The 25,267-nt window shown below is 37.1% G+C and overlaps 1 protein-coding gene across 1 annotated transcript in view; it reads right to left on the bottom strand.

Moving 5' to 3' along the window:
- LOC150078365 (E3 ubiquitin-protein ligase RNF38-like) overlaps positions 1 to 25,267 on the bottom strand; it is a 280,964-nt gene that overhangs the window by 122,290 nt on the left and 133,407 nt on the right. The window contains exon 6 of the mRNA XM_090384822.1: positions 15,855 to 16,223. Within this exon, the coding sequence (XP_090240948.1) occupies positions 15,855 to 16,223 (369 nt within the window). The remainder of the gene's footprint in view (positions 1 to 15,854; positions 16,224 to 25,267) is intronic.

Here is a 25,267-nt window from a genome sequence, read left to right as displayed (position 1 = left end):
TGGGGGAATTTGAAGGAGTATATGGATTTTGTTGTTGAATTTGAACAGTTTGTGAAGGTGGATGATGAAGTTGCTACCACAGCAATACCAACACCAGAAGAGCTGCTGAGCACAAAGCAAAATGATGATGTTTTTGTTACAGCAACAGCAAAAGTGAAGCAGCACACACACACTGCCATCTAAAAAATGCCCAAAGTGCATTGAGCATAACAGAGAATGTGGTGGCCTGCAGTAATTGATAAAGAAACAACTATTGCATTTGATAATGTCTGTACTTTAGTTAAAAATGCATATAGGACAGAAATTGTGAAAACAACATTGGGTTCTTTCTTTAAATTAGATTAATTTAATAAAAAGTTAATGGTTAGTATATCTCCTTTTATATTAAGATTTTAATTCTTTTTACTGTGATAATATTGTATATATCAAAATATATACTGTAAAATATTTTCATTTCTGTTAATTGCTTTTCTCTTAATTTATCTTACAAAAAAAATAATCTTTAAAAAATGTGTTATTCCTATTACTGTATTGTTAGACAAGGCATTTTATGGACCATTTTATTATTACGAAAAAGAAGAACGATAAAGGAACAGAAGTGGCATCAAGTTCAACAAGTACATCTGAAAATGTAATTTCTACAAACATCATGAAAGATATCAACTCTAACCAGAAAACTTTGACTTCTTTTGAGACACCTGATAAAAAAGTCAAATTATATTCAAGATTCTATAATGAGGAATGTTTAAAATTTGGTTTTATAAAATGGGTGGATTCAAATGAAAATGATGGAAAATTACAGGCCTCAAGTGTATAATCTGTATGATATTCTTGCCAATGAGAGTTTGAAACCCTCAAAACTAAAGACATTTGGAAAAACAGCACTCCGAACTTGTGAATAAGCCCTTAGAATATTTTCAATGAAAGAAACAAGATTTACAGTTATCAGCGCAAGTTTTTACTCATTTTACAACTGTTAATGAGAAAGCTTTATTGCCATCGTATCTTGTTACATATAGTGTGGCAAAACAGAAACTGCCTCACACATTTGTTTAAAAATGTTATTCTTCTGTCATGTATAGATGTTGTGCGTGCTATGTTTGATGACAAATCAGCTGAAAAATTAACAGTTGTACCTGTCAGTGACAATACAATATCACGTAGAATTTGCTCAATTGCAGAACATTTAGAAGCAATGCTTATTACGCGACTGCAGTCTGGCATAGATTTTTCGATACAGCTGGACGAGAGCACAGATATTACAAATTATGCTACACTTTTAGTTTATGTCAGATATGAGTGCCAAGATGATTTTGTGGAGGACTTGCTAAGTTGTTTAAATGTGACTTTGTATACAACTGGCTCATATATTTGCTGCATTAGAAAAGTGTCTTGTTGAGCAGTATAAATTAAACTTAAAAACTGGAAGGGGATTACAAGTGATGGGGCAGCAAATATGACCAGAAAACATAGTGGAGTTATTAAAAGATTTTTAGAGGCAACGGATCAAGACGCTATTTGGTATTGCTGTTTTATTCATTGACAAGCTTTGGTATCGAAGGGAATTTCGATGAACCTTAAGGATGTATTGAAAAAAAAAAAAAAAAGTAGTTAAGAATGCGATTTTCATCAAAGGAAGCTCATTAAATAGCAGAATATTAAAAATATTCTGTTCAGAGATTGTTGGAACCAAACATAGCCACTTACTGTATCACACAGAAGTTTGTTGGTTGTCACGAGGTAAGGTAAGGCGCCTCCATAGCCAGGTGGGAAAGAGCAGCAATGCATAGCACACGCTTCTTGATTAGACCGGGGTTCGAGCCCGTCACCACCAAATACGGAGGATGCGGAAAGGTCAGGGAAGGGCCACCGCATATTCCCGGAGCAATATGGCCTTAGTTGCTAATACTCCTAAAAACCAAATAACAACGAGGTAGGGTACATAGCAGGGTGTATGAACTCAGAATTGAGATTCATATCATTTTAGTGGAAAGAAACAATCACCTGGCAAACTTTTTGAGGATGATATTTGGATTACCAAATTGGCTTATATAACTGATATTTTTGGTATTCTTAATGAGTTGAATATAAAACTTCAAGGAAAGAATAGTAATACATTCCAAAATATTGAAAGGTTCCAGAAGATGTTAAGGTTATGGCAAACAAGACTGCAAAGTCATCGAACTACCTATTACATGTTTCCAACATTGTTACAACACACTGAGGAGAACATTATCGACGAAGATATTTTAAGCAGATTAAAACTCAAGATATTGTCACATCTCACTTCTCTATTTCAGAGTTTTAATAATTATTTTCCAGGGGAGAAATGTGAAACAGTAAAGAAAAGCATTTGGATAAAAAATCCATTTACTTTTCAAAGTCCTGAGTCAATAATCGAGTTGAACTTGACCTGAAGAAGAGACTGAATTGCTGCATCTTAGTAGTTCATTTACAATGAAGAATGATCTTGAGAAATTAAGTTTGTCATCATTTTGGATTAAGGTTAAAGGAGAATTTCCACTATTAAGTAAAAAAGCTATTTTAATACTATTACCTTTCATGGCTACTTATTTGTGTGAACTAGGATTTTCAACACTAACTCAATTAAAAACAAAAGATAGAAACAGGCCCAACACTGCACCAGATATGCATGTAACATTGTCTTCTTGTATTCTCAAGTGGAATCAACTACATATGAATAATCAAGCACATCCATCTCATCAAATAAAAACCTGTATTCAAATGTATATTGTTTACTGTGCAGTGCATTTTTGTTAATTTTACAATTTCCTAACAATTTTTTGTTAAAATGTTTCATTTTGTTTTTATTTTTACTTTTTCCTAATGTTAATAAACTGATATTTATTCATAAAAATGGATATATGCAATTAAATATGTACCATCCATAACAACTATGTAGCATTGGTCAATAATAAATAAATGAACATAATTCACACAAAGTTTGTGTCTTTAATTTATCACACATGTGTCTGACACACTGGGTCACAATAAAAAATGTGGTTCCTACAGTGGGTCACAGTCAAAACAGTTTGAAAAATGCTGAAATAGACAACCTATGCGTTTCCCTCCTCGCGTAGGTAATTATCCAGCTGATCTTTGAATTTCCCCAAACTGTCAGCTTCTACCACCCATGTAGGTAACTTATTCCAGTAATTTATAACTCCGCTGGCTAAAATAAAACTTCCTGCAATCCAGTCTAAACACCTCCCCAGTAATTTGAAATTATGGCCCCTAGTTCTAGAATCATTTATAACCGTGAAAATTTCGTCCTAATTCATTTTATTTATGTCTCTCAGAGCCTTAAACACTTCAATCAAATCTCCTCTAAGGGGCCTAGTTTCCAAGCTGTGCAACCCACATATTCAGTCTTTCCTCACATGTACACCCTTTTGCCAATCTCACCAGGTGAGTTACTCATCTTTGGCCCTTTCAAGAAGAACAATGTCTTTCTTTAGGTGCGGTCTCCATACTTGAACACAGTATTCCAAGTGTGGTCTAACAATAGCCTTATAAAATGGGATTATGACATCCTTATCTCTACTAGCAGTTGTTTGATAAATCATTGATAGGACACCATGGGCCCTCCTTGCAACTAGTCTACAATGCTCAGAAAACTTCCTATCTGACAGTATCGTAATACCCAAGTCCCTTTCCTCCACTACTGGCTTTAGTTCAACTCCACCAAGTGTATAATTTATTTTGGGGTTACTGTTCCCCAGGTGCAATACCTTACACTTTGCTGGATTAAAGCATAACTGCCATTTTTCTGACATTTTCTAAAGTCTATCTAGGTCATTCTGAAGAAGCTCTGCTTGGCGGCAATCATGAACTACTCTACCAATATTTACATCATCTGAAAATTTAGACATCACAAACTATCCCTTTGTCTATGTCATTTATGAAAATCAAAAACAACAATGGTCCTAATACTGATCCTTGGAGAACCCCACTTCTTACATCAACCCAATCTGAGGAATAACCATTTATCACAACCCTCTGCCTCCTGCCCTGAAGCCACCCTGCTATCCAGCGAAGGATTTTCTCTGCGATTCCAACCTGTTCCAGCTTATAAAGTAACTGCTCGTGTGGGACCGAGTCAAATGCTTTGCTGAAATCCAAATAAACAATGTTGAAATTATTTCAAGTCCGGTTCTTGAGTGACTGTCAAAATTGCTAACCAGATTAATTAAATATGATTTTCCCTTTACAAAACCATGTTTAGTATCCTTCAGAATTCCATTTCTATCTAAATGATCCTGGAAATCATTGTCCCCATGATTTTCCCTAAAGTTAGACTAACCACAGCCAGTGATTTCCCACTTCGTTCTTAAAACTCCAAACTTATGTATTGGAGATACATTCGCCCTTTTCGAATGCTCTCATAATTAGCCTCAATGGTAAAATGCACTCACTTGCTGCCTCCCTTAAGATTATAGAGTATATGCCATCAACCCCAGGAGCCCTACTAGCCTAAAGGCTTGTAAGTTTTTTCATTAAATAAACATGTGAAATTTCAACATCATTAGTTACATTTTTTTCATTGCCATAATTTCTCATTTAGGGTTTATCTTCTGTAAATATCGATGCAAAGTAATTGTTGAGTTCATCTGCAACTTCAGTTGGGGTATCTAATGCTATCCCACGTGCATTACATAGGAGTCCAACCTGGTTTGTTCTTCTCTTCTTTGCATTTATATATGTGAAGAATTTCTTATCCCCCCCCCCTTGCTCTCTTTGCCAGCAATTGCTCATAATCTGCCTTTGCCAGCCTAACCATTTTTGTGGCACTATTACAGATCAATTTGTAGCTGTTATACGCTTCAGAACTTTTTATTGCTCTAACTTTTCCATGCAGTCTTTTTCTGCTCAAGTAATCTGGCAACTTCATTATTCATCCAACTTAGAATCCTCCTTGTTAAGCATTTTTTAATGGTATATAAGAATTCTGTGATTAATGTTTTAAAGGTATACCATAATTCAATTGCATTCGCTCTCTGTGAGACATGTACCCAGTTAATAGAGGCCATGTAGCATCTTAATCCATCGTAATTTCCTTTCCATAAATTATAACCCATTCCTTTTGCCTTTAACTACTGCTACCTCTATCTTCGTGATCACTTCCTGCTGCTGGTTCCTGTACTTTCAGCTTTATTATGTCATCTGGTTCATGGGTGATGAGGTCTAGAATATTCTTTTTCCTAGTACTTTCCCTGACATGTTGATACAAATAGCAATCATCTAGTTGATTTAAAAATTGTCTCCCATGTGGAGTTTCCTTCCCATTTGCTCCAATCAATTAGAGGCAAATTAAAATCACCCATAATAAGACATTGATGCTTACTTGCCCATTTCATTTGCATATAGAGGCTCTCATCAAAATCTTCACAATAACCTGGCCTGTAGATTACTCCACTTTCATTATATCTTTGCTTCCAACTATCTCACACCATACAGATTCTATACTAACATGCACAATGTCTGAAACTGGGAAAGCTTTTGTTGTGCTCAGACTGCTTTTGATAAGTAGCATGACCACCCCATCTATCTTTCCTATCCTTCCTAAAACAGTACTAAAACTCATCATCCTCTTATCTCCGAGTGGCACCACATTTCTTTAAGCCCTATTATGTCAGCGTTACTTGTCCTAACCAGTAGTTCGAATTCACTCATTTTATTTTCGACACTTCTGACATTACTGTATAAACAATTAAGACTTAGTGTTCTTGTATAGCTAATTAACCTGACACACCCCTTAAAGTTATTTAAGCTTGTTTCCCTGGCATTAGCTGCCCGCTCATTTGAAACGTTTGTCCTTAGAACAACTTGATATGTTCTGACAAGAACATATTAGTAAGAGGTTAAACAAGAACTCTTGAGGTATGTGCAACTGTTACTTTGACCAATATTATCTGATAAATGTGTATCTGTATTACTCTTTCCCCCGAACTAGCAGTTTCCCTGAACGGTATCCTCAATAATCCTGGCAAAAACTTTTGCACCACCTTTGTTTAAACGTATCTATACCATCTCTACAAAACAGATGTCTTCTACCTACAAGTGCGGGCCAAGCTGATAGAAATTTCCCCCAAAAGCCTTGCCAATTCCTTCAAGCCTTGAGTTACTGCACAAGGCTTTCAGCATATAATCCCTCCTATCATGCTTGGGCAGAATTGCAGACACACAAATATTGTGACCTAACTTGTGGCATTTCTTCAGCATGGTCCTGTATTTGTCTAACAAATTGTCAGATTGTGTATGTTTAATGTTATTAGTCCCCACATGAATAATAATATTCCCTTTAGCCCCCCCTTAAAATCTGACAGTCTGTTGGTGACATCAATAGTAATTGCTCCTAGCAGACGTACCCTGGTTCTAATCCACTTTTCCTTATTACAAAAAATATTTCCAGTTTCTCTGACAATGGAGCCTCCTAATAAAACTAAGTCCTTTTGAACCAGAGTAGTTTGCACTTGGTTATTCTGTTCTGGGGCCCAAATCGAGAGTGCATCACTTTATAGGTTGCTAGAGTCTTGAGTCCCTGACGAGCTCCCAGCTACATTATTCTCAAGGGCAAGCACCTGCTTTTTCAGTGACTCAAATTGTTCTCGCCATGCACCAAATTTTAAATTCATATCGGTGTACTCCTTACAAAGGTGACAAAGAACCAATGGAAAAGTTCCAACCAATATCTGGAAAGTTAAAATTCCACACATAAGACATTCTTATTTACTGGTCACTATTTGTCTGCACACTTGTTCATCATACTCATCACAACAACATACACCAACTGACCTATAACATACTTCTCGTACTCATGTTATACGAAACCTACTCAACATTACACTGACTGCCCATATCAATGGGAATGCCTTAGATTCAATGTGCTTCTTAACGAAGAGCATACCGACCAACTTTCTATGCACATTATACTTAATTATACTCAAAATCTGCATCCCCAATGTCTGAGTGGCAACATGTTTCTGATAACCCTATACAATATATTATTATACAAGCAAATACATTTGTGCCTGTTTTGCTCTTAGTAACCCTAACACAGCACATATATAATCTTGTCACATGAGAACCCCCCCCCCAAACCCAGCAGGTCTTGTAATCCCCCACACTTTGCTTTCCAAGCTGTTACATATCCCAGCAGAAAGCACTGAAAGAATTAACTTCAGCTCAGCTTGTGGTTGCCATTCATGTGGTAGATGACTCTCAATGCCACCACTTTGCTTATTAGAGGCTTGAAGTGTGGAACCTATGTTTAGTCTCCAGAGCAAAAATAGGGTCAAACCTCCCCCATCTCTTCCATCATGCAGTATGATTGATGTCTTTTGAGGTTATGATGAATACCATGATGAGATCCAAACTTCCTTACATTTCGAGGGTACAGCTCTAAAACGGTGTTTACAGGCCGGCCACTAGTTAGTACACTAGACCGAACCTATTGGTAACTTTTTAGGAGGCTTCTGGATGATCAGCTAGAGTATAATCTTGCTGCATCTACTCTGCCAGATAGTGGCTAGAGGGAGTCCGATAGTGTGCATGCACGTTGGCATTTTCAACGCCATGTTATGTCAACGATCTGGGAATATTCTAACCATGTATATGTTACGGGCAATATGATAAATCAGAAAGTATACATAATTACCAGTTATTATGTATAATTCCCAATAATATTGGAGAATATGCTTAATTTATCAAACATACCAGATATTATGAATAATCTCCAATGCTTACTTGTAATATTGATTAATTGAAATTAGATGCCAACAGAATACAAAAAAAAAAAAAAAAATCAAAGTTTAATGTTATTTATTATTACAAGATAAACTATGATGACATTTTGAATTGCACAGTTTGTTACTATTTCTACAACTACATTTATTACTGTTGTATTTTCCTTTGCAATTACATTTTTTGTAACCTTGACCACCAAATATGAAAAACTTCTTAACACACTCCCGCAAAGATAATTCTGAGTCTGGAACTTCCGCAACACTTATAAATTTTTTATGGCATATAGAAAACTCATTTCTGGTATAAATGTTGGCCAATTTCCATTTCTTTGTACTCAATTTATATAGTCCACTATTGTCAATATCCATAATAACTGCCAAGCAATTTCTTGGGTCGCTTCTGGCTCTGTCAACATCAGGAAGTCTTATATGTACTGTATCACCTACTTTTCCAGTAGGAAACTTTTTGTTAGACACGTTTATCATTTTTTTGGCTTGTATTTTAAGATTTTCTTTTACTATTTTACGTTTTCTATATATTTGTGCTTTCCTATTCACAACAATATTATTCAAGTCCTTGTTATTCTCTTTAATATTCTCCTTATTCTCCTCAACCTTCTCCATATTCTCCTCAATGTTCTTCATATTCTCTTCAACGTGCTCTTCAAAGTTCTCCATTATATTGTCATTTTCAATTCTCTTTATGCTAGTGTCTCCTGCAATCTCTCCAGAATCATAAATATTTGATTCCTTCTCTATCATATGATCATTTTTAAATTGCTTCATTATGTTTTCTAGTTCTTCCTCTTCTTTTAAATTAAAAACAACTTCTTTGGGAAGCCATGAGGTTTGAGGCCAATTTTAATGGGAGAACCAAACATAGCTTCATAGGAACTGCATTTAATTCCTTGGTGATATGCTCTATTTTTCATTAATTGAACAAATCGTAATCCTTCACTTCAGTTGCATGTTTCATTAGTTTCTAGCCACGTACTCAATATATTCTCTATGTATTGGTTTGCACGTTCGACAGAACCTTGACTCTGGCTGTGCCGAGATTTACCATGTACGATTTTGAGTTCTTCCCAAGAAGAACATAATTCTTCGATAACTTTATTCAAAAATTCGCGACCGTTATCGCTTTGAAGGATAGAAGGAGCTCCAAAAATAATAAATATATCCAATAAAACATAAGCAACTTCTTCAGCATGTTTGCTTTTTAAGGGACGAAACTGTACAAATTTTGTTAGGTGGTCTTGATATACAAGAATAAATTTTTATCCCTTGTCTTGCTGACTCTGCATGTCAATCAGGTCTACCTGACACCTACTATTCATTTCGTTAAACACAATTGGCTTAACCACTAAGCCTTTTTTAGGAACTTTACTTTTCTTCTGACAAGGCTCACATAAATTTAAATATACCATTACAGACTCAGCGGTTATATTTTTATACTTTTTTGAATTTCGTTCATCACCCGATTTCTTCCCCCATGGCCAATAGCTATATGAATATTATGTATTGTATCAAAAATTTCCTCAGTGCAGACATAATATTTTATGCTTTGGTTATTTTCTTGAACAGGGTAAATCAATTTATTACAATCACCTACTTTAATTATATCATAGTGCTTGAGTCTTTGGTAATCTGCTGGAGTTTTCCCTGTGGTTTTAAATTTTAGTGCAAAAATGTCGTTTATCAGCTGTATAAATATTTTTCTTTCGTTATAAAATCTTTGTTACTGCATTTTGTTTCTATTACTTTCGTTAAATTTGCAGTAAAACTTTCTTTCAATGGTATCCATAACCGTTACACTTTGGCAAACTACAAAAATTTTCATTACATGTTCATTTCTAATTGTTTTTCAAAGAAAACTTACCTATGGACATAAACTAAATACGTTTAACTTTATCTATAAATATAAAGTTGCATTAAATGGTAAGAATGCAGATTCAGTGGTCGTTCTAGTTCAGCCCAACAACACTGCACTAACTAAATGCTGATGTGTTGTTGTATGTTGCACTAAACGGTAGAAATGTAGACACAGTGGTCGTTCTCGTTCAGCCCAACAGCGCTGCACTAACTAAATGGCGGTATATTATAGGTTTTAGAAGCAGCTAGTCAGCTCGACAGTGCGCAGAAGCACTTCCCTTCATTTCATTCATATGATTTCTCTGTCCTATTTATCAAATACACCAGTGAGCGCTGGAGAATATGGAAAATGACCGGTATATTTAATAAATTGCTATATATTAATTAAATTCTCCAATATTATTGGCAATTATACATATTAACCGGCAATTATTCATAATCACCGGATTAATCAAATTTACCGTAACATATACACTATATCCAAAAACTTTCACTCTGTAAAGCATGTCCCCCCCCCCCAAACATTTTCTTACTATTGAATACACCACGAATTGCCAAACTAATAGAGTAAATTTATCTAAGAAAAGATCTAAACCTCCCAAACACTTCCTAGTTCATTTCACAAATATATGTAGTCTCAGTTCTAATCTCAATGATGTCCATTTCCACTTACAGTCTGCCAAACTCCATGTACTTTTTCTGACAGAATCTCAGTTATCGTTTGATTCAACTACTGCTCATCTCAGTTGCCCAAATTATTTGCTATATGATTGCTTTCGCCTCAAAGGTGGTACTTGTGCATATGTCTGGTCCAATATTCCCTGTAAGAGACTTGGTAATTTGGAATCTCCTCTTTTTGATCTTCTCCGGCTTAAAATCTCTCTACATCATTCTGTCAAATTCATCTGTTGTCTCTACCATTCTCCCAACTCCCTTTGTGTATCCCTCCAAACTAACAATTTTCCAATTGACCTAACACTACCTCAACAGCATCAACAAATATTCTTGCAGTGCTTCTGTATTAATGTATCCCATTCCTATTAATGGTATAAGTTTTCAACACTAAGTACAATACTTCTAACGACAGAAGGTTTGGTCTTATTATTAGAGATAGGTGCTTCATATCTCTTTATTACATCTTGTGAAACTGCAACTGCAAGATCAAAATTGATTTTAGCAATCTCTTCTAAACACTGTTAACCATACTGCAATGGGGCCATGCTCTATAGGAGAATTCTGTCAATGGAGTCTATAAGCCAAAGCATCCATTACCTCTGTATATTTCTATAGGGCGCCTCCGTAGCCAGGTGGGAAGGAGCAGCAGTGCGTAGCACATGCTTCTTGATTAGACCGGGGTTCGAGCCCGTCACCACCAAATACGGAGTATGCGGAAAGGTCAAGGAATGACCACCGCATATCCCGGAGCAATATGGCCTTAGTTGCTAATGCTCCTAAAAAAAAAAAAACCAAATAACAATATTTCTATATTTTATAATGGCTTTTGTTCCACTTTATATTGTCAGATTTTTTATGCTTATCTTTATTTTAATGTTTGTTTCAATAAAAATCCTTATGGTGTCTGCAACACTTTTTACATGTGAATTGTGAAATTAATACTTAAATGCAGGCTAAAGGTAGCCAGTGAGATGTAATAGTATAGTGAAAGGAAGCTACAGGCTTTTGCTGTACTGGCAAAAAAAAAAAAAAAAAAAAAAAAAGGAAAAAAAAGAAAAAAAAAAATGCAACCTAGTAGATAAGAAAACACAAATTATATGTCTCCCTTCTCATACAGGTAAATATCCAAATAGATACTTTGAATTTGAATTTATTCAAATGTCAGCTTCAATACCTGAGAAGGCAGCTTGTTTCAGCTATCAATGCCTTGCTGTCTAAAAGAAAACTTCCTACAATCTAACCTAAACCTCAAGCCCTGTAAATTGAATTTATGACCTCTAGTTCTGAAATTGTTTAGAACAGTGAGAATTCCACCTTTAATTCATTTTACTAATCACTCTCAGAGTCTTATAAACCTCAATCAGGTCACCTCTAAGGTGCCTGGTTGCCAAACTCTGTAGCCCACATAATTGGAGTCTCTCCTCATATGGTCGTCTTTCTGCCAATCTCACCATTCAAGTTGCATATCTTTGGACCTTTTCAAAAAGCTGTCTTTTTTTCAGATGAGGTCTCTATATCTGAACACAATATTCCAAATGTGGTGTTACAGTTGCCGTATAGAGAGGGAATGCTATTAATGTTAAAGTTAAAATAATAAGCAATGACTGATTCCCTTATTTCAGTATATCAAATGCCAGATTTAATACAATGAAATCTAATTTACAATAATCTTATAATCAGTTATGTAAACTTAGTATATGAAACTTAGTATATGTAAACTTAGTATATCGACGCCAGAGCTTGCACTTGAGCATCACGTGACACAGAGACAACCCCCAAGGCAGAATGCTCTGGTCCCGAAGGAACTAGTAGTTGTTGGTGACTCTATTGTCAGGGAAACGGGGAACATGCTTTGTAAAAAGGATAGGTGGAACAGGACCAGGGTATGTCTGCCAGGGGCAAAGGTTGATGACGTTGTACAGCGAATATCATCTTTTAAGGGCACAAAAGGTGATATAGTTGTACACGTTGGCACTAATAATATTAAGAGTAGGAGACCGGCAGAATTACTTAACAAGTACAGGTCACTGTCGAACAAAAGCCGAGAATTAGGGTTGAATTTGAAAGTGTCTGCAATTCTGTCCAGACACGATAGGAGGGAGTATATGATGAGAGCCTTGTCGATCAATTCGGCCCTGGAAAGATTGTGCAAGGCTCAAGGGGTAGAATTTTTTTCAGCCTGGACTGTACTTGTTAACAGGAGAGATTGCTTCTACAGGGATGGGATACACTTAAATAGAAAGGGTGCAAGAATATTTGCTGATGCTATCGAGGCAGTGTTAGGTGGGTCGGAAAACTGCTAGCTTGGGGGGAGACAAAGACCAATAGATTGACAGTAGCCACTGGCAGAGGTGAAAGAGATTCTTGCATTGCTTCTATTAGAATGAGCACAAGCCTGAAAAACAAGATGCATGATATTTCAGAGACTGCTGGGAGCCATTGCGGTACAAGTAAACACATGGGTTGTGTTAGGGTAGCTAAGAATAGAAACAGGTGAAGGTATACTTGCGTGTACACCAATACTAGGAGTTTAGTAAATAAATTTGATGAATTTGAGGTATTGCTCAAAACATCAAAGGCAGATATTGATGGCATATCAGAGACGTGGTGTCACACGGATATAAGGGATGCAGAACTGCAATTTGGGGAGTACAACGTCTACAGAAAGGATAGACAGGATAGGAAGAGGGGAGGGGCTATGCTATTAGTTAAGAAACACATAAAAACCAAGGAAGTGAAGCCAGTCGACATCGCTGGACAGTGCAGTGTTGAGTCAGTTTGGTGTGACATAAGCATTGGGAGATCAAAATTGAGAGTAGGAGTGTGTAGGCCTAATGACTCTGATGAATATAATAAGAAACTGTACAGGGAAATAGAGTGGGCCAGTAAATCAGAGAGTCTTATAATGGGAGATTTTAATTTCCCAGATATTGACTGGAATTTGGGGGCTGGTCACTCACACACTAGCAGGGCTTTTGTGGGTTTATTGGATGATTGTTTTCTACATCAGCATGTTCGGGAGGCAACTAGAGGGAGTAATACTCTTGATTTGATTATCAGCAGTGATTCTTCATGCATTAAGAATCTGCAGATAAATGAACCACTAGGTGGCAGTGATCACAGTGTGCTGAAGTGGGATTTACTCAAAGAGGTAACTACCATTAGGGGTAAAGGGAAGGGTTATTGCTTCCGTAAAGGCGACTACGATGGACTGAGACAGTATATAAATTCTATACAGTGGGACCAACTGATGATGCTACCAACAGCAAATTCAAAATGGGAAGCATTCAAAGAACTTATCTTAGAAGCTACTAGGCTTTACATACCAACTAAGAAATATTGTTCAAGGTTTAGGCCAAAATGGATGTCAGATGAACTAATGAGGCATATGGCAGAGAAGAAAAATGCAAGGGATACTTACAAATTAACACATGACACAGAAGCCTATGATAGATACAAGTTGATATGCAACCAAGTTACAAAGGAGGTTAGGCAGGCGAAGGCAGATTACGAGAAATCCTTGGCAAGGGATGCAAAGAAAAACAGCAAAGAGTTCTTTACTTATGTAAACTCTAGAAGGAAGGGGATGAATCAGATTGGTCCACTTGATATTGATGGGTCAACTGTTGATGATCCTGCTCAGGTAGCTAACAAACTAAATTAATATTTTGCATCGACATTCACACATGAGGAGTTATTCAGCGAGGGGAATGCCAGGGGTGTATTCAACTCTAGTAGTGAGCTACAGAATCTTGAAATAACTAGTAGTAAAGTGGAGGAGAAACTGTTGAAGATAAACACAAGAAAGGCACCCGGGATGGATGGGATCTATCCAGTTATATTAAAGGAGGCAGCAAAGGAAGTAAGCAAACCCTTAGCCATAATTATGAGAACTTCCTTGGACTCAGGGGATGTACCCATAGACTGGAAATGTGCAAATGTGACCCCAATTCACAAAGGAGGATCAAAGGCTGACACAAGTAATTATAGACCAGTGAGCTTAACTTCTGTTCCAGGAAAATTAATGGAGGCACTGGTTAAAGAAGCACTGCAGGATCATTTAGACAAGACTTCAGTTATAGCTCGGATACAGCATGGTTTTGTTAAGGGGAAGTCTTGCCTGACCAATTTGATTGGATACTATGATGCAGTCACAAAAGAACTGGATGCAGGGAATAGCTTTGATATTATATACTTGGATCTTAGAAAGGCTTTTGATACTGTCGCACATGGAAGACTGCTATACAAATTGGAGCAGTGTGACATTGGAGGCAAATTGCTGCTATGGATAAATGGGTGGTTGAAGGGGAGAAGACAGAGTGGTAATCAATGGACACTGCTCATCGTGGACTAATGTTATTAGTGGAGTCCCTCAGGGCTCAGTGTTGGGTCCATTATTGTTTTCTCTATTTATAAATGATATTGATGATGGTATATCAAGCTTAATGTCCAAGTTTGCAGACGATACAAAGGTTGGCAGGGTTGTCAAGGACACTACTGACACTATGCTACTGCAACAGGATCTGGAAAGGTTGAGCAGATGGGCTGAGAGGTGGCAAATGAAGTTTAACATTGACAAATGTAAAGTACTACACATGGGAAACAGCAACCCCAGAGCAACGTATCAACTCTGTGGTACTACACTGACAGTGGTAGAGAATGAAAGGGACTTGCGGGTGGTTGTGCAGGCAGATATGAAGTTCTCTGAGCAGTGCAGATGGGCTGCAAGAGTAGCTCATGGAGTATTGTCAATGATATACAGGAATTTTTCCAGCAGGGATAAGGAAGTGATTATTCCCTTGTATAAGGCAATGGTCAGGCCACACCTACAGTACTGTATACAGGTCTGGAGGCCTCATTTCAAGAAGGATGTAGAGCTGCTGGAACGAGTACAGAGAAGGGCAACAAGATTAAGTGAATGGAACAAAGGGGTGCTCTTACGAAGAAAGGCTTAAGTTTTGCAAATTACAGTGTCTGGAGACTAGGCACCAGCGAGGTGATCTGATAGAGGTGTATAAAGCCTTGAATGGTTTGAGCATGCTCAATGCTGATGGGATTCTTCCTCTAGCTCAGAAAAATCACCTGAGAGGGCATAAATTCAAATTGAGGAAAGACAGATGTAGGATAGACGTGCGGAAATTTGCCTTTAGCCAGCGGGTGGTTGGTTGGTGGAACAGACTTCCATCCCTTGTAGTGGAGGTTGATAGCCTCAATAAGTTTAAGGCTCAGCTGGACAGGTATTTTGAATGAACAGAGGGGTGAAGTGGAAGTGTTTTTTTTTTTTTTTTTTTTTGGCTGATGCTGCATAAGCTTGCTTTCTTGCATCAAATGCCTCTACTAATGCTAATGACACCTGATATAAATTCAAGTAGCCAAGCTATAAAAGTGGGAGATTCTTAGAAAGGGGATTAAATAAGCCAGAGAGTCATTTAAGTGAACTAGTTTATGGGGAGCTGTACATAAAATCAACTCTGTATCAGCCATAATTTTACATATATATATATATATATATACACATGCTAAAGAGATGGCATATTATACCTGTGCTGTAGGCAAAGGGCCCAAGTACTGAGAACGCTGGCCTAATGGAGAGGTTATTGATGTCATTTGGGGTTGAAATCTAGAGATTAAATGATGTGCAGGATGAGGACCTGGGGAATGCATGAATGGTGGGTACTGGTGGGGAGCTGCTTGAGGTGGATGACCGGCATGATGAAGCTGATGATTCTGAAAGCAACATGTACAGGAATATGAAGCTGAAACTTGGTGACCAGAACTAAGAGCTGTTCCACCACATGCATGAGGATTGAAATATGCAGAATTTAAAGATACATGTCCAATAGCATCTGTTGCGTTGCTATATAAAAGAAGAGGCTGAGGAGACAAAGAAGGAGTAACTGATCCTGGCACCTATTAAAAAAGAAAAGAAAGTCAAAAAACAATTGTCTAAAACATATTCATTCAATGACAAATTTAAAAAAAAAAAGATTAAATTAAAAACTTTTCAAACATTAACTGCAGAACTTGGAGTCACTACTTTCAAGAATTGCAACCACTTATTTTTAATACAGTTAATATCGGAAAACATTTCTTAAAACTAAAAAATAATCAGTTCAAATAAGTATTTTAATGACTTTTATAAGGGATAGATATATAACGTGTTACAGGATGATAGCAACCCATAAATCTCAGCCATTAATATTATGAATATTATTTTATGTACCGTATTTCCCCATGTATAAGACGCACCTTAATTTTGGGGCCCGAAATCACTGCCAAAACTCCCATCCATTAGTTTGTCCTCATCTGTGTCTGATGATAAATCACTGTCTTCATTTCTATCTATGGCATATGAAATGCCACACTTCTTAAATGACTTGACAACAATCTCAATCTTGCTATTATCCCAGGATCTTTTCACCCAGGTATAAACTTCTCCTATAGTTGGTTTCTTCACTCTTCCTGCTGGTGTCAAATTGTCCCCAGAAGACTTCACCCATTGGTTCCATTCGCCTCTCATGTCAGCTTTGAAAGGTTTGTTATAATGCTGACATCAAGTGGTTGGAGCTGGGATGTCAAAGTATGACGGCAAGTTTTGTTTTTTGCTCTGCAGCAATCTTCTTGGTGTTTTTTATGTGTGCCCTGAACTGATCAAGCACCAATAGGGCAGGTTTGCGCAAGAGCCCACCTGGTCTCCTGCTCCAAACTTTCTCAAACTAGATCTTCATCCCATCCTGATCCATCGAACCTTGTCATGAACATGGACAATCACTCCTCGAGGAATGTCTTCTTTTGACATTGTTTTGCGTTTGAAAATCAGCATAGGAGGCAGCTTGGTTCCATCGGCACAACAAGCTAGAACAACTGTATAATGGCTCTTTTCATGTCCACTTGTCTTCACAGTTACAGTTTTCACCTCCTTCTTATCAACAGTTCTGTTATTTGGGACATCAAATTGAAGGGAGACTTCGCCCATATTTGCAATCTGTCCCAACTCAAAACTGATGCATCTTCCGACATTGAATGACAAAACGATGAAATTGCTTTCAGGCATCTTTTGGGCAAGTCTGGTGCGTGTACGCATGCTTAGTCCATTCAGTTCATGAACCTGAAGCACCAATTGTCCTCCTTTGAAATCAGTAACTTTTTCATCAGCAATTCTTCTTGCCTCATGCTGAATCATCTTTGTAGACACAGGAATTCCAATTGTCCTTTGCTCCTCAATCCACATCTTCAATTCCCTCTCTAAATCAGGCCATTTTTGCTGACATGCCTCTAATGGCCTTCATCTGCCGTGGCGTTTTCAGTAGGGTTTCTTCTTCCCGTAGCCAGTCTCGGATTGTTTTCTCAGTTGGAGGAGGAGAACCAAACTTACGTTCGGCAGCACGATTTTCATTCACTTTTGCAAACTGGATCACTTTTAACTTGAATTCAGCACAGTACGAAAATCTTTTCTGAGCCATTTCTGGGCAGAACGTGGTAAAACGTAACCTAATATACCAGTAACAAGGCGAAACAAAGAGTGCAAAGACAACACGTGCGAAAAAGCAGGAAATGCAAGTAAAAAAAAATCTACAACCACTGCATAAGACCCAGTTTTTAGACCCCAAATTTTTCCAAAAAAGGGTGTGTCTTATACATGGAGAAATACGGTATATACATAATACAGTGCATGGTTGAAGTTTGAGAATGAAATGATTTTTAGGAAATACATGTGAAGGAAGACTGTTGCAGAAAACAGAAGGGATAAATAAGGAAGGAGAAAAGTTGGTTCTGTGAGACTGAAGTTGGACAGTAAACAGATGTTGATGACGATTGGTTGCGGCACAATATCTGGACTGGTTTGGAAGAGGGAGAAGAGAGAATTATAGATGACAATTCAGAAGAACAGTGCCCATGGAAGTATCTACAGAAAACACGTGCAGCAGAAACAATGTCTATGAGATAGAGAGTGGGAAGACTTCATAAGAGAAGGGTCATTAATTTGACTGCCCTCTTTTGAATGGAATCTAGAAGCCTGAGAGAGGTTTTGGTGCACCAATGCAGATGAGGGGAACAATATTTCATGATAGGGCAAATTTGATATTTCTACAGAGTCAGTAATTGTTTAGAAGCAAAATAATGCTGAAAGCAAAAGAGAAAATAGTTTTTTGGATGCAGAGTAAGTGATATTCATGATGTACTTATGCAAAGGGAGATTATAAGTCAGGGTAATCCATAATAGAGATATGTAAGCTTCTCGAAAAACCTGAGTGTTATCAAAGGTAAGAATAGGAGCATAAGAATCTTTTTAAGAGATATAAAACAGGACTGAGTTTAGAAGGATTGAAATTAACTAAGTAATTCATGTCCTACTGAGGAATTACTTGGAGATCAGCATCAGTAGTGAATGTGCAAGAAGAAGCTGTTTGTGCAGAGAAAAGTTTTTCAAACTGGATGATAGAATGCCATGTCCTATCATCAGAGAAACTATGGACAGGATTTCTAGCCAGTGGAAGAAAATATTTAATATACAAAGGGAAAGGATGAGGAGAAACAACTGAACACTGGGGAATATCAGCATTAGTGGAAAAGTTAGAAGACAGCCATCTACCATCACCAGCAACGAGTGATCACAGAGAAAACTGGACACCCAGTAGCAAAAACAGAACTAGTTTACAAGGGATATCCATAAGATAGAAGCTTGTTTAAAAGACCTCTATGGCATACACAATCAAAATCCACAGAAACATCAAGAGCAACAGGTTGTTTCACAAACTTTTCATTGAATTTGTCCATAGATGGGTTTGTTTGTTTGTTTCGGGATTTATTGGGCGCATCGGCAACTATGGCCATAATGCGCCACATAGATAGGTAATGTAATGTTACCCAGTGGAATAACCCTGACAGAATCGATATTGGTGATCACTGGCTGGCTAGATGGAGGGTTGAGATAGTTTAGGATTTGGCAGTTAATGGATTTTTCCGTTACTTTGGAAAGAGTATGGGTAAGTGTAATGGGACAATAATTGGATGAGAGGGATTTTTCGCCCTTTTTAGGAAATGGCTGAATGTGAGCAAATTTCCAAACAGAAGAAAAACACAAGTGGAATAAAAAAGTGTAAAAATGTGAAGCAGAACAGGAGCACAAGTTTTGAAAAAAAGTGAATAAATGCCAGGAGGACCTGGAGCTTTCTTTCCATCAAGACTGTTCAAAATTCTTCTGATGTCCTTTTAATATTAATATTAGCAGTGCCAAATGATGCTAGGAAGCAAAGCTTATAAAGCATCAAAAAAAAAAAAAAAAATATATATATATATATATATATATATATATATATAAATCCCACATCACCTGTCCACTGCAACCAATAATTTGCAACAATATACCTTCATCTAGTTCTTCTTTGAATCTATTCAAACTATTCATTTCCACAACAACAGATGGAAGTTTGTTGAAGTCAAACTTCCACACATCTACCTGCAATCATCCTTCCGCAATTTGATTTTATAGACCCTCCCGTGTATAATATATGAGTAAGAGGAAAAATGTCATCAGCATTGAGCTCGCTCAATCCATTCAAAGCCTTAAACACCTCAATCAGTTCACTTCACAGGTGATGGTTTGCAAAAGCTGAGATTTGCATCTAGAGACTAAGCGTGAGACTAGGCTAGAACTGAAGTCTTTCATTTGTTCTCTTCCCCAATCTTTTTGCCCTTCTCTGCACCTGTTCTAGCAGATCTATATCCTTCCTAAAATGAGGCATCCAGACCCATTTGCAGTTCTGAAGATGCAGCCTAACCATTGTCTTGTATAATAATCCCCTTACCCCTGATAGCAAAGTTCCTGTATATCATTGAAAAAATTCCATCAGCTGACCTGGCTGCACTACTTGGAGAACTTTGTATCTGACTGCACAATTCCCCCCCCCCTCCAGGTCCTTTTCATTTTCTACTACCCTGACTAGTACACACAGTTGGTACATTAATCTGGGATTACTGTACTCATATCCAGTACCTTACATTTGGCAATGAACTTCAACTGCCATTTCTCAGCCCATCTGCCTAACTTTTCTAGATCCTATTGCAGTAGCATACTGTCATTAACCGCACTGCCAACATTCGTACCACCTGCAAAATTGAACATTAATCTTAATATACCTTCATCAATATCATTCATAAATAGAGAAAACAATAATAGGCCAGCACTAAACCATGGGGGGGAACCATTGCCCACTGATAATCACACTGTTATCATTCAACCATCCCTTTTCCCACAGTAACTTGCCCGTAATGCATCAATGCTGCAATTTATACAGCAGTCTTGTATGTGAAACAGTATCAAATGCTTTCTTGAAATCCAAATATATGATATCAAATTTATTTTTTGCATTCCATTCCTTTATTAGTGCATTACAATATCCAATCGGATTGGTCAAATAAGAATACCCCTTAACAAATCCATGCTGTGACTGCAGTATAACTGGATTCCAGGCAAGATGGTCTTGTATTACGTCTTGTATTACCAGTGACTTCAATATTTTCCCTAGAACACAATTTAAGCTAACAGGTCTGCAATTAATAATGTCACCTTTTGATCTTGCTTTGCGAATGGGGATACATTCACACATCTCCTGTCCATAGGAACCTCCACTGAATCCAAATATACTCTCAATCATATAAATGATTAATATATTGGACAGATCCTATCCACCCCAGGTCCTTTTTCTATGTTTAGCTTGAACAATTCCTCTCCTATTTCCTCTCAGTTATCAAAAAAATCATTTAGCTCCCTGTTAGAGCTTTACAAACTTCCAGCATTCTCTTTCCTAAAAGAATTCCTCATGTGTGAATGTAGATGTAAAATACCTATTCAGTTGGTCGTCAACCTGAGCAGAATCATCAACAGTTAAACCACTGACAAGTGCAGCAATGTGATTCGATCCTTTTTTGACAGAAAAACCACAGGTGGCACTAAGTGGAGAGTACTGGGAATGGTAGAGGTGGTTTACCAAGATCATCAATAGAAAAGTGGGATGCCAGTAAGCTAGCTTTAACTTTAGCTGAGGAGGCAGTAGAACCGCAAAGTATTAATAGAGGTAGAAGTATAGATGATCAAAAGTTGCGGCCAATACCTTTGGAAAGAGACAATGCTCAACTACCATTTGGACAAGAAACAAATTTTCTACTCTTGGCATGATCAAAATCTAGTCTGGATTGATTATTAACTGCTTTAGCGTGTGCATAAAATGAACTTGTAGTTAGTATGTGAGCCACTTGTGTTATGCAAAATTCTATCTTGAACAACTTTAGTACATTTATTGAAAAGCCAAGGTTTAAATAAACAGTGAGATTTTAAGGTGGAGTGTGGAATAAAGGATTTAATCCCTAAAAGAATAATTTCACTAAAATAATCTGGTCAAACACTGACATCAGTAAATTAAAACCAATAATCTGACCAAGGAAAAGAAATATAAAGCTCACAAGTCACCCCATTTTGCATTTCTGTAATGCCAAACACGAGGCTGAGAAAAGCAAAGCCATTTGTGTGTGTGTGTGTGAGAGAGAGAGAGAGAGAGAGAGAGAGAGAGAGAGAGAGAGAGAGAGAGAGAGAGAGAGAGAGAGAGAGAGAGAGAGAAAGGCACTACTGGATAAGAAACCTTCACTAAGTTGTGATCTGAAGTGTGTAGAGGACCACTCGCCTCAACCATGTACTTTGAAGGATTGTTTATGAGAATGTCAAGCATGTTGGCTGTATGGTTAGGATTGTCTGGTATTCTGGTAGGTAAATGAACAATCTGTGTAAGATAATCAGTATTTGTCAAAGCCTCAGCATCTTGACTAGCTAAGTCAGTGTGACTAGAAAATGGAAGCCAGCTAGAGCTGTGAACATTAAAATCGCCAATAAAAATTACCTCATAACTCAACTTTCTCCAGTAAAACTGACTGGAGAAAGCAGAGTTTCAAAAAAACAACATCAAAGTTACAAGTGATTGGTGCAACTGGGAGATTGATATAGGCATCAGAATGGAGCAGAGAGATTTTAAGCCACAGAAGAACAAAAAGGGGAGATTCTAAATTACTAAGTCTCTGGCAGGAAATATCAGAGTGGACATATGCACAAGTGCCACTTCTGAAGTGAAAGGAATCATAGAGAATAATTTGGGCAACTGAGATGAGCAGCAATTGAATCGACTGATAAATGTCAGAAAAAAAAAATAAGTGGAGTTTGATAGATTGTAAGTGGAAATGGGACCACAAACAGGGACCATGAATATTTGTGAAATGAAAGAAGTGTTCGGGAGGTTCAGATCTTTTTGCAGATAAGTTTGACTATTCATGATGCATTCAGTAGATAGAGTAAAAGTAATGTATGAAGTAATGAACTTTTTTGGATACATTGTATACACAACAAGAATGTACCCAGCTCCTTGAAATAAAGTGATCTCGACAATAACCCCCATATATGCACTACTCAGACTCCATCCAGTCACCATCTGGTAGAGCACATATAGCAAGATTATTCAAGGGCAGATCAATAAGTAATGAACAATTTCTCACACATGCATGTGCATAAGGAAGAGTGGGGAATTTATGGTTTACACTTGTTGTGGTGTTTTTAGATCTGAAGATATGGATGGACAAAGTGACAGCTGTTTCCAGCGACGATGTGTGATAGAGTTCCTGTTCAAATCGGGTGATCAGTTGGACACATCTATCCATCAAACTTCTGGCAGTCTATGGGAACCAGACAATCGACCAAAGTAATGTCCAGAGATGGCTCCAACCAATGGTTTTGGGAAGGTGATTTCGACCAGGACAAATCAAGAGCTGGACGACCAACATCTGTCACAAACAGTGAAAATGAAGAACTCATTGGCCAGCTCATTCAAAATGACAAGTGGCACCAGACAAGTGATGGACACTGCAAAAATGTCAACGGGAAGTGTTCTGACCATCATCAACAGATTGGGATACAGAAAAATTTGTTCTCAGTTGGTGCCTAATTACTCCCAACTGAGAGATGATGGCTGCAAAGAAAGAGATCTGTGAAGATCTTCTGGAGAATTTTGGTGCTGACAGTAGTGAGTGATTTAAAGTGGTTGTCACATGTAATGAAACATGGTTCTTGTATTATGACCCATAAACCAAAAGACAATCTAAGAAATGGGTACATCCAACATCACATGTACACGTAACACCAAAACTTTCCAAGTTATTGAAAAAAAAAAAAAAAAAAAAAAAAACATATAGCCACCTTCTGGGATCAAAATAGCATCATTCTTATTGATTTCTTCAAAAGTGGAACAGCTGTCAACAAAGAAACATTTTTCCCTGGAAAAGCTTAATTGAGTTCTGAACTGAATCAGCAGGACATCGTTTCATCAGGATAAAATATGGCTGCACACAGAACAGATGACACTGTCAAAGATTGCCCAGTTGGGGTAAAGCATGATGCCTTATCCATCCTACTGCCTTGACCTTGGCCCATCAGATTTTTTGTTTAGTGGACTAAAGGCATACCTGTATGACAAGGTGTTTAAATTGAAATTGGTACCATCGGATAGATAAAGCAGTTGTTTTTTTTATCTCTCTCTTATTTTAGGGTTTCTTAATTGGATTTTCGCCCTCACACTATTTCACCTCCATCCTCTCCACAGCTGTAGTCACTGCAGATTAAAAATATTAAATGGCACAAAAAAAAAAAAAACCAAAAAAAAAACCCGACATTTTCATATCACTTATGTCATATGAAAGTGATTCATTTTTATCTGACTTGTTATTGAAACATGCAATCTACCATAAATTCTGCTTGAACACTAGTGCAAAGATATTTAATAGTACACAAGCAGAAGTCTTACACACTAGTCAGCAAGTATCAAGAGCACATCTGTGCATCTTCGTTATCTAGCACAATAACTAGCTAATCTAATTGTATACGCTATACAAGTATTATTGTGTACATTTTCTGGACTGACTGATCCCAAAAATGGAATTTAAATCTAGACAAAATTAAAAAAGAAAATTATAATTAAAAACATTACAAGAAATTATAAGTCAGAATTCAAGCCAATTACTTCATCAGATACAACTAACCATACCTTCACAGCCATAAATACAGAAATTTAAACACCAAAATTAAACGAATAATGCTGTAAAGAAATATGAATGGCTGGAAACTTTCTGGATTCATAACAGAGAATCAGTCATTTTTACTTGATTTAATTCCATTTCCAACTCAGCATACTTAGTTGATATATAACCAATTCATTGGTACCATTGAGCTTCCTCTTATCTTTTTTTTACAAAACACTGCTTTACTCAGTACTTGGAGGGGGTGGGGAAACTGCGTTAAAATCAGAATTTTTAAACAATCCTGCAAATTTTTTTCTTAATTTAATTACTGAATATTGCTGTAATAAACACAACACCCGGTTGGCCATAATTGTTCAATAAGCCATTAAAAAATATAAAGAAGCAAACTTTAAATTGCAAATTTTCATTTCCAATGCAATGCATATATTGCACTGGAAATACAATGTATGCAGTGCCCAGGGATGAAATGAAATGAATTGGAAAGCAATTCAATTAATAAAAGAACTTTAAGTTTATTAAGAACTATAAAGCGTTATAAAGAACTATATAGCTGAAGTCTCAAGCTATGGAAAAATCTAGAATATGTATTAGTATAGTGCAAAAACATCAATAATACATAGCCAAATCTGAATTAACAGAATGTTAACAAAATGGCATCATTTTAAGTTATATCTCATATTGTGAATACCTTCACAACGAGTTGCCATGATATTGCACTACTTCGAATAAGAAATGCTTCACCTGAGGAGAAGACTAATGTTACTTATTCTCAGATGGATATCACCACCCAGACACCACCGTTTCAGGGCTATTTGGCCTTTCTTCTGTGGCAACTCGTTGTGAAGGTATTCACAATATGAGATATAACTTAAAACAAT

The sequence above is a fragment of the Mastigoproctus giganteus genome, chromosome 11 (genome assembly GCF_048544385.1).
Source record: "Mastigoproctus giganteus isolate SK-2022 chromosome 11, ASM4854438v1, whole genome shotgun sequence".
NCBI lineage: Eukaryota > Metazoa > Arthropoda > Arachnida > Uropygi > Thelyphonidae > Mastigoproctus > Mastigoproctus giganteus.
This window is presented reverse-complemented; position numbering and strand designations above follow the sequence as displayed.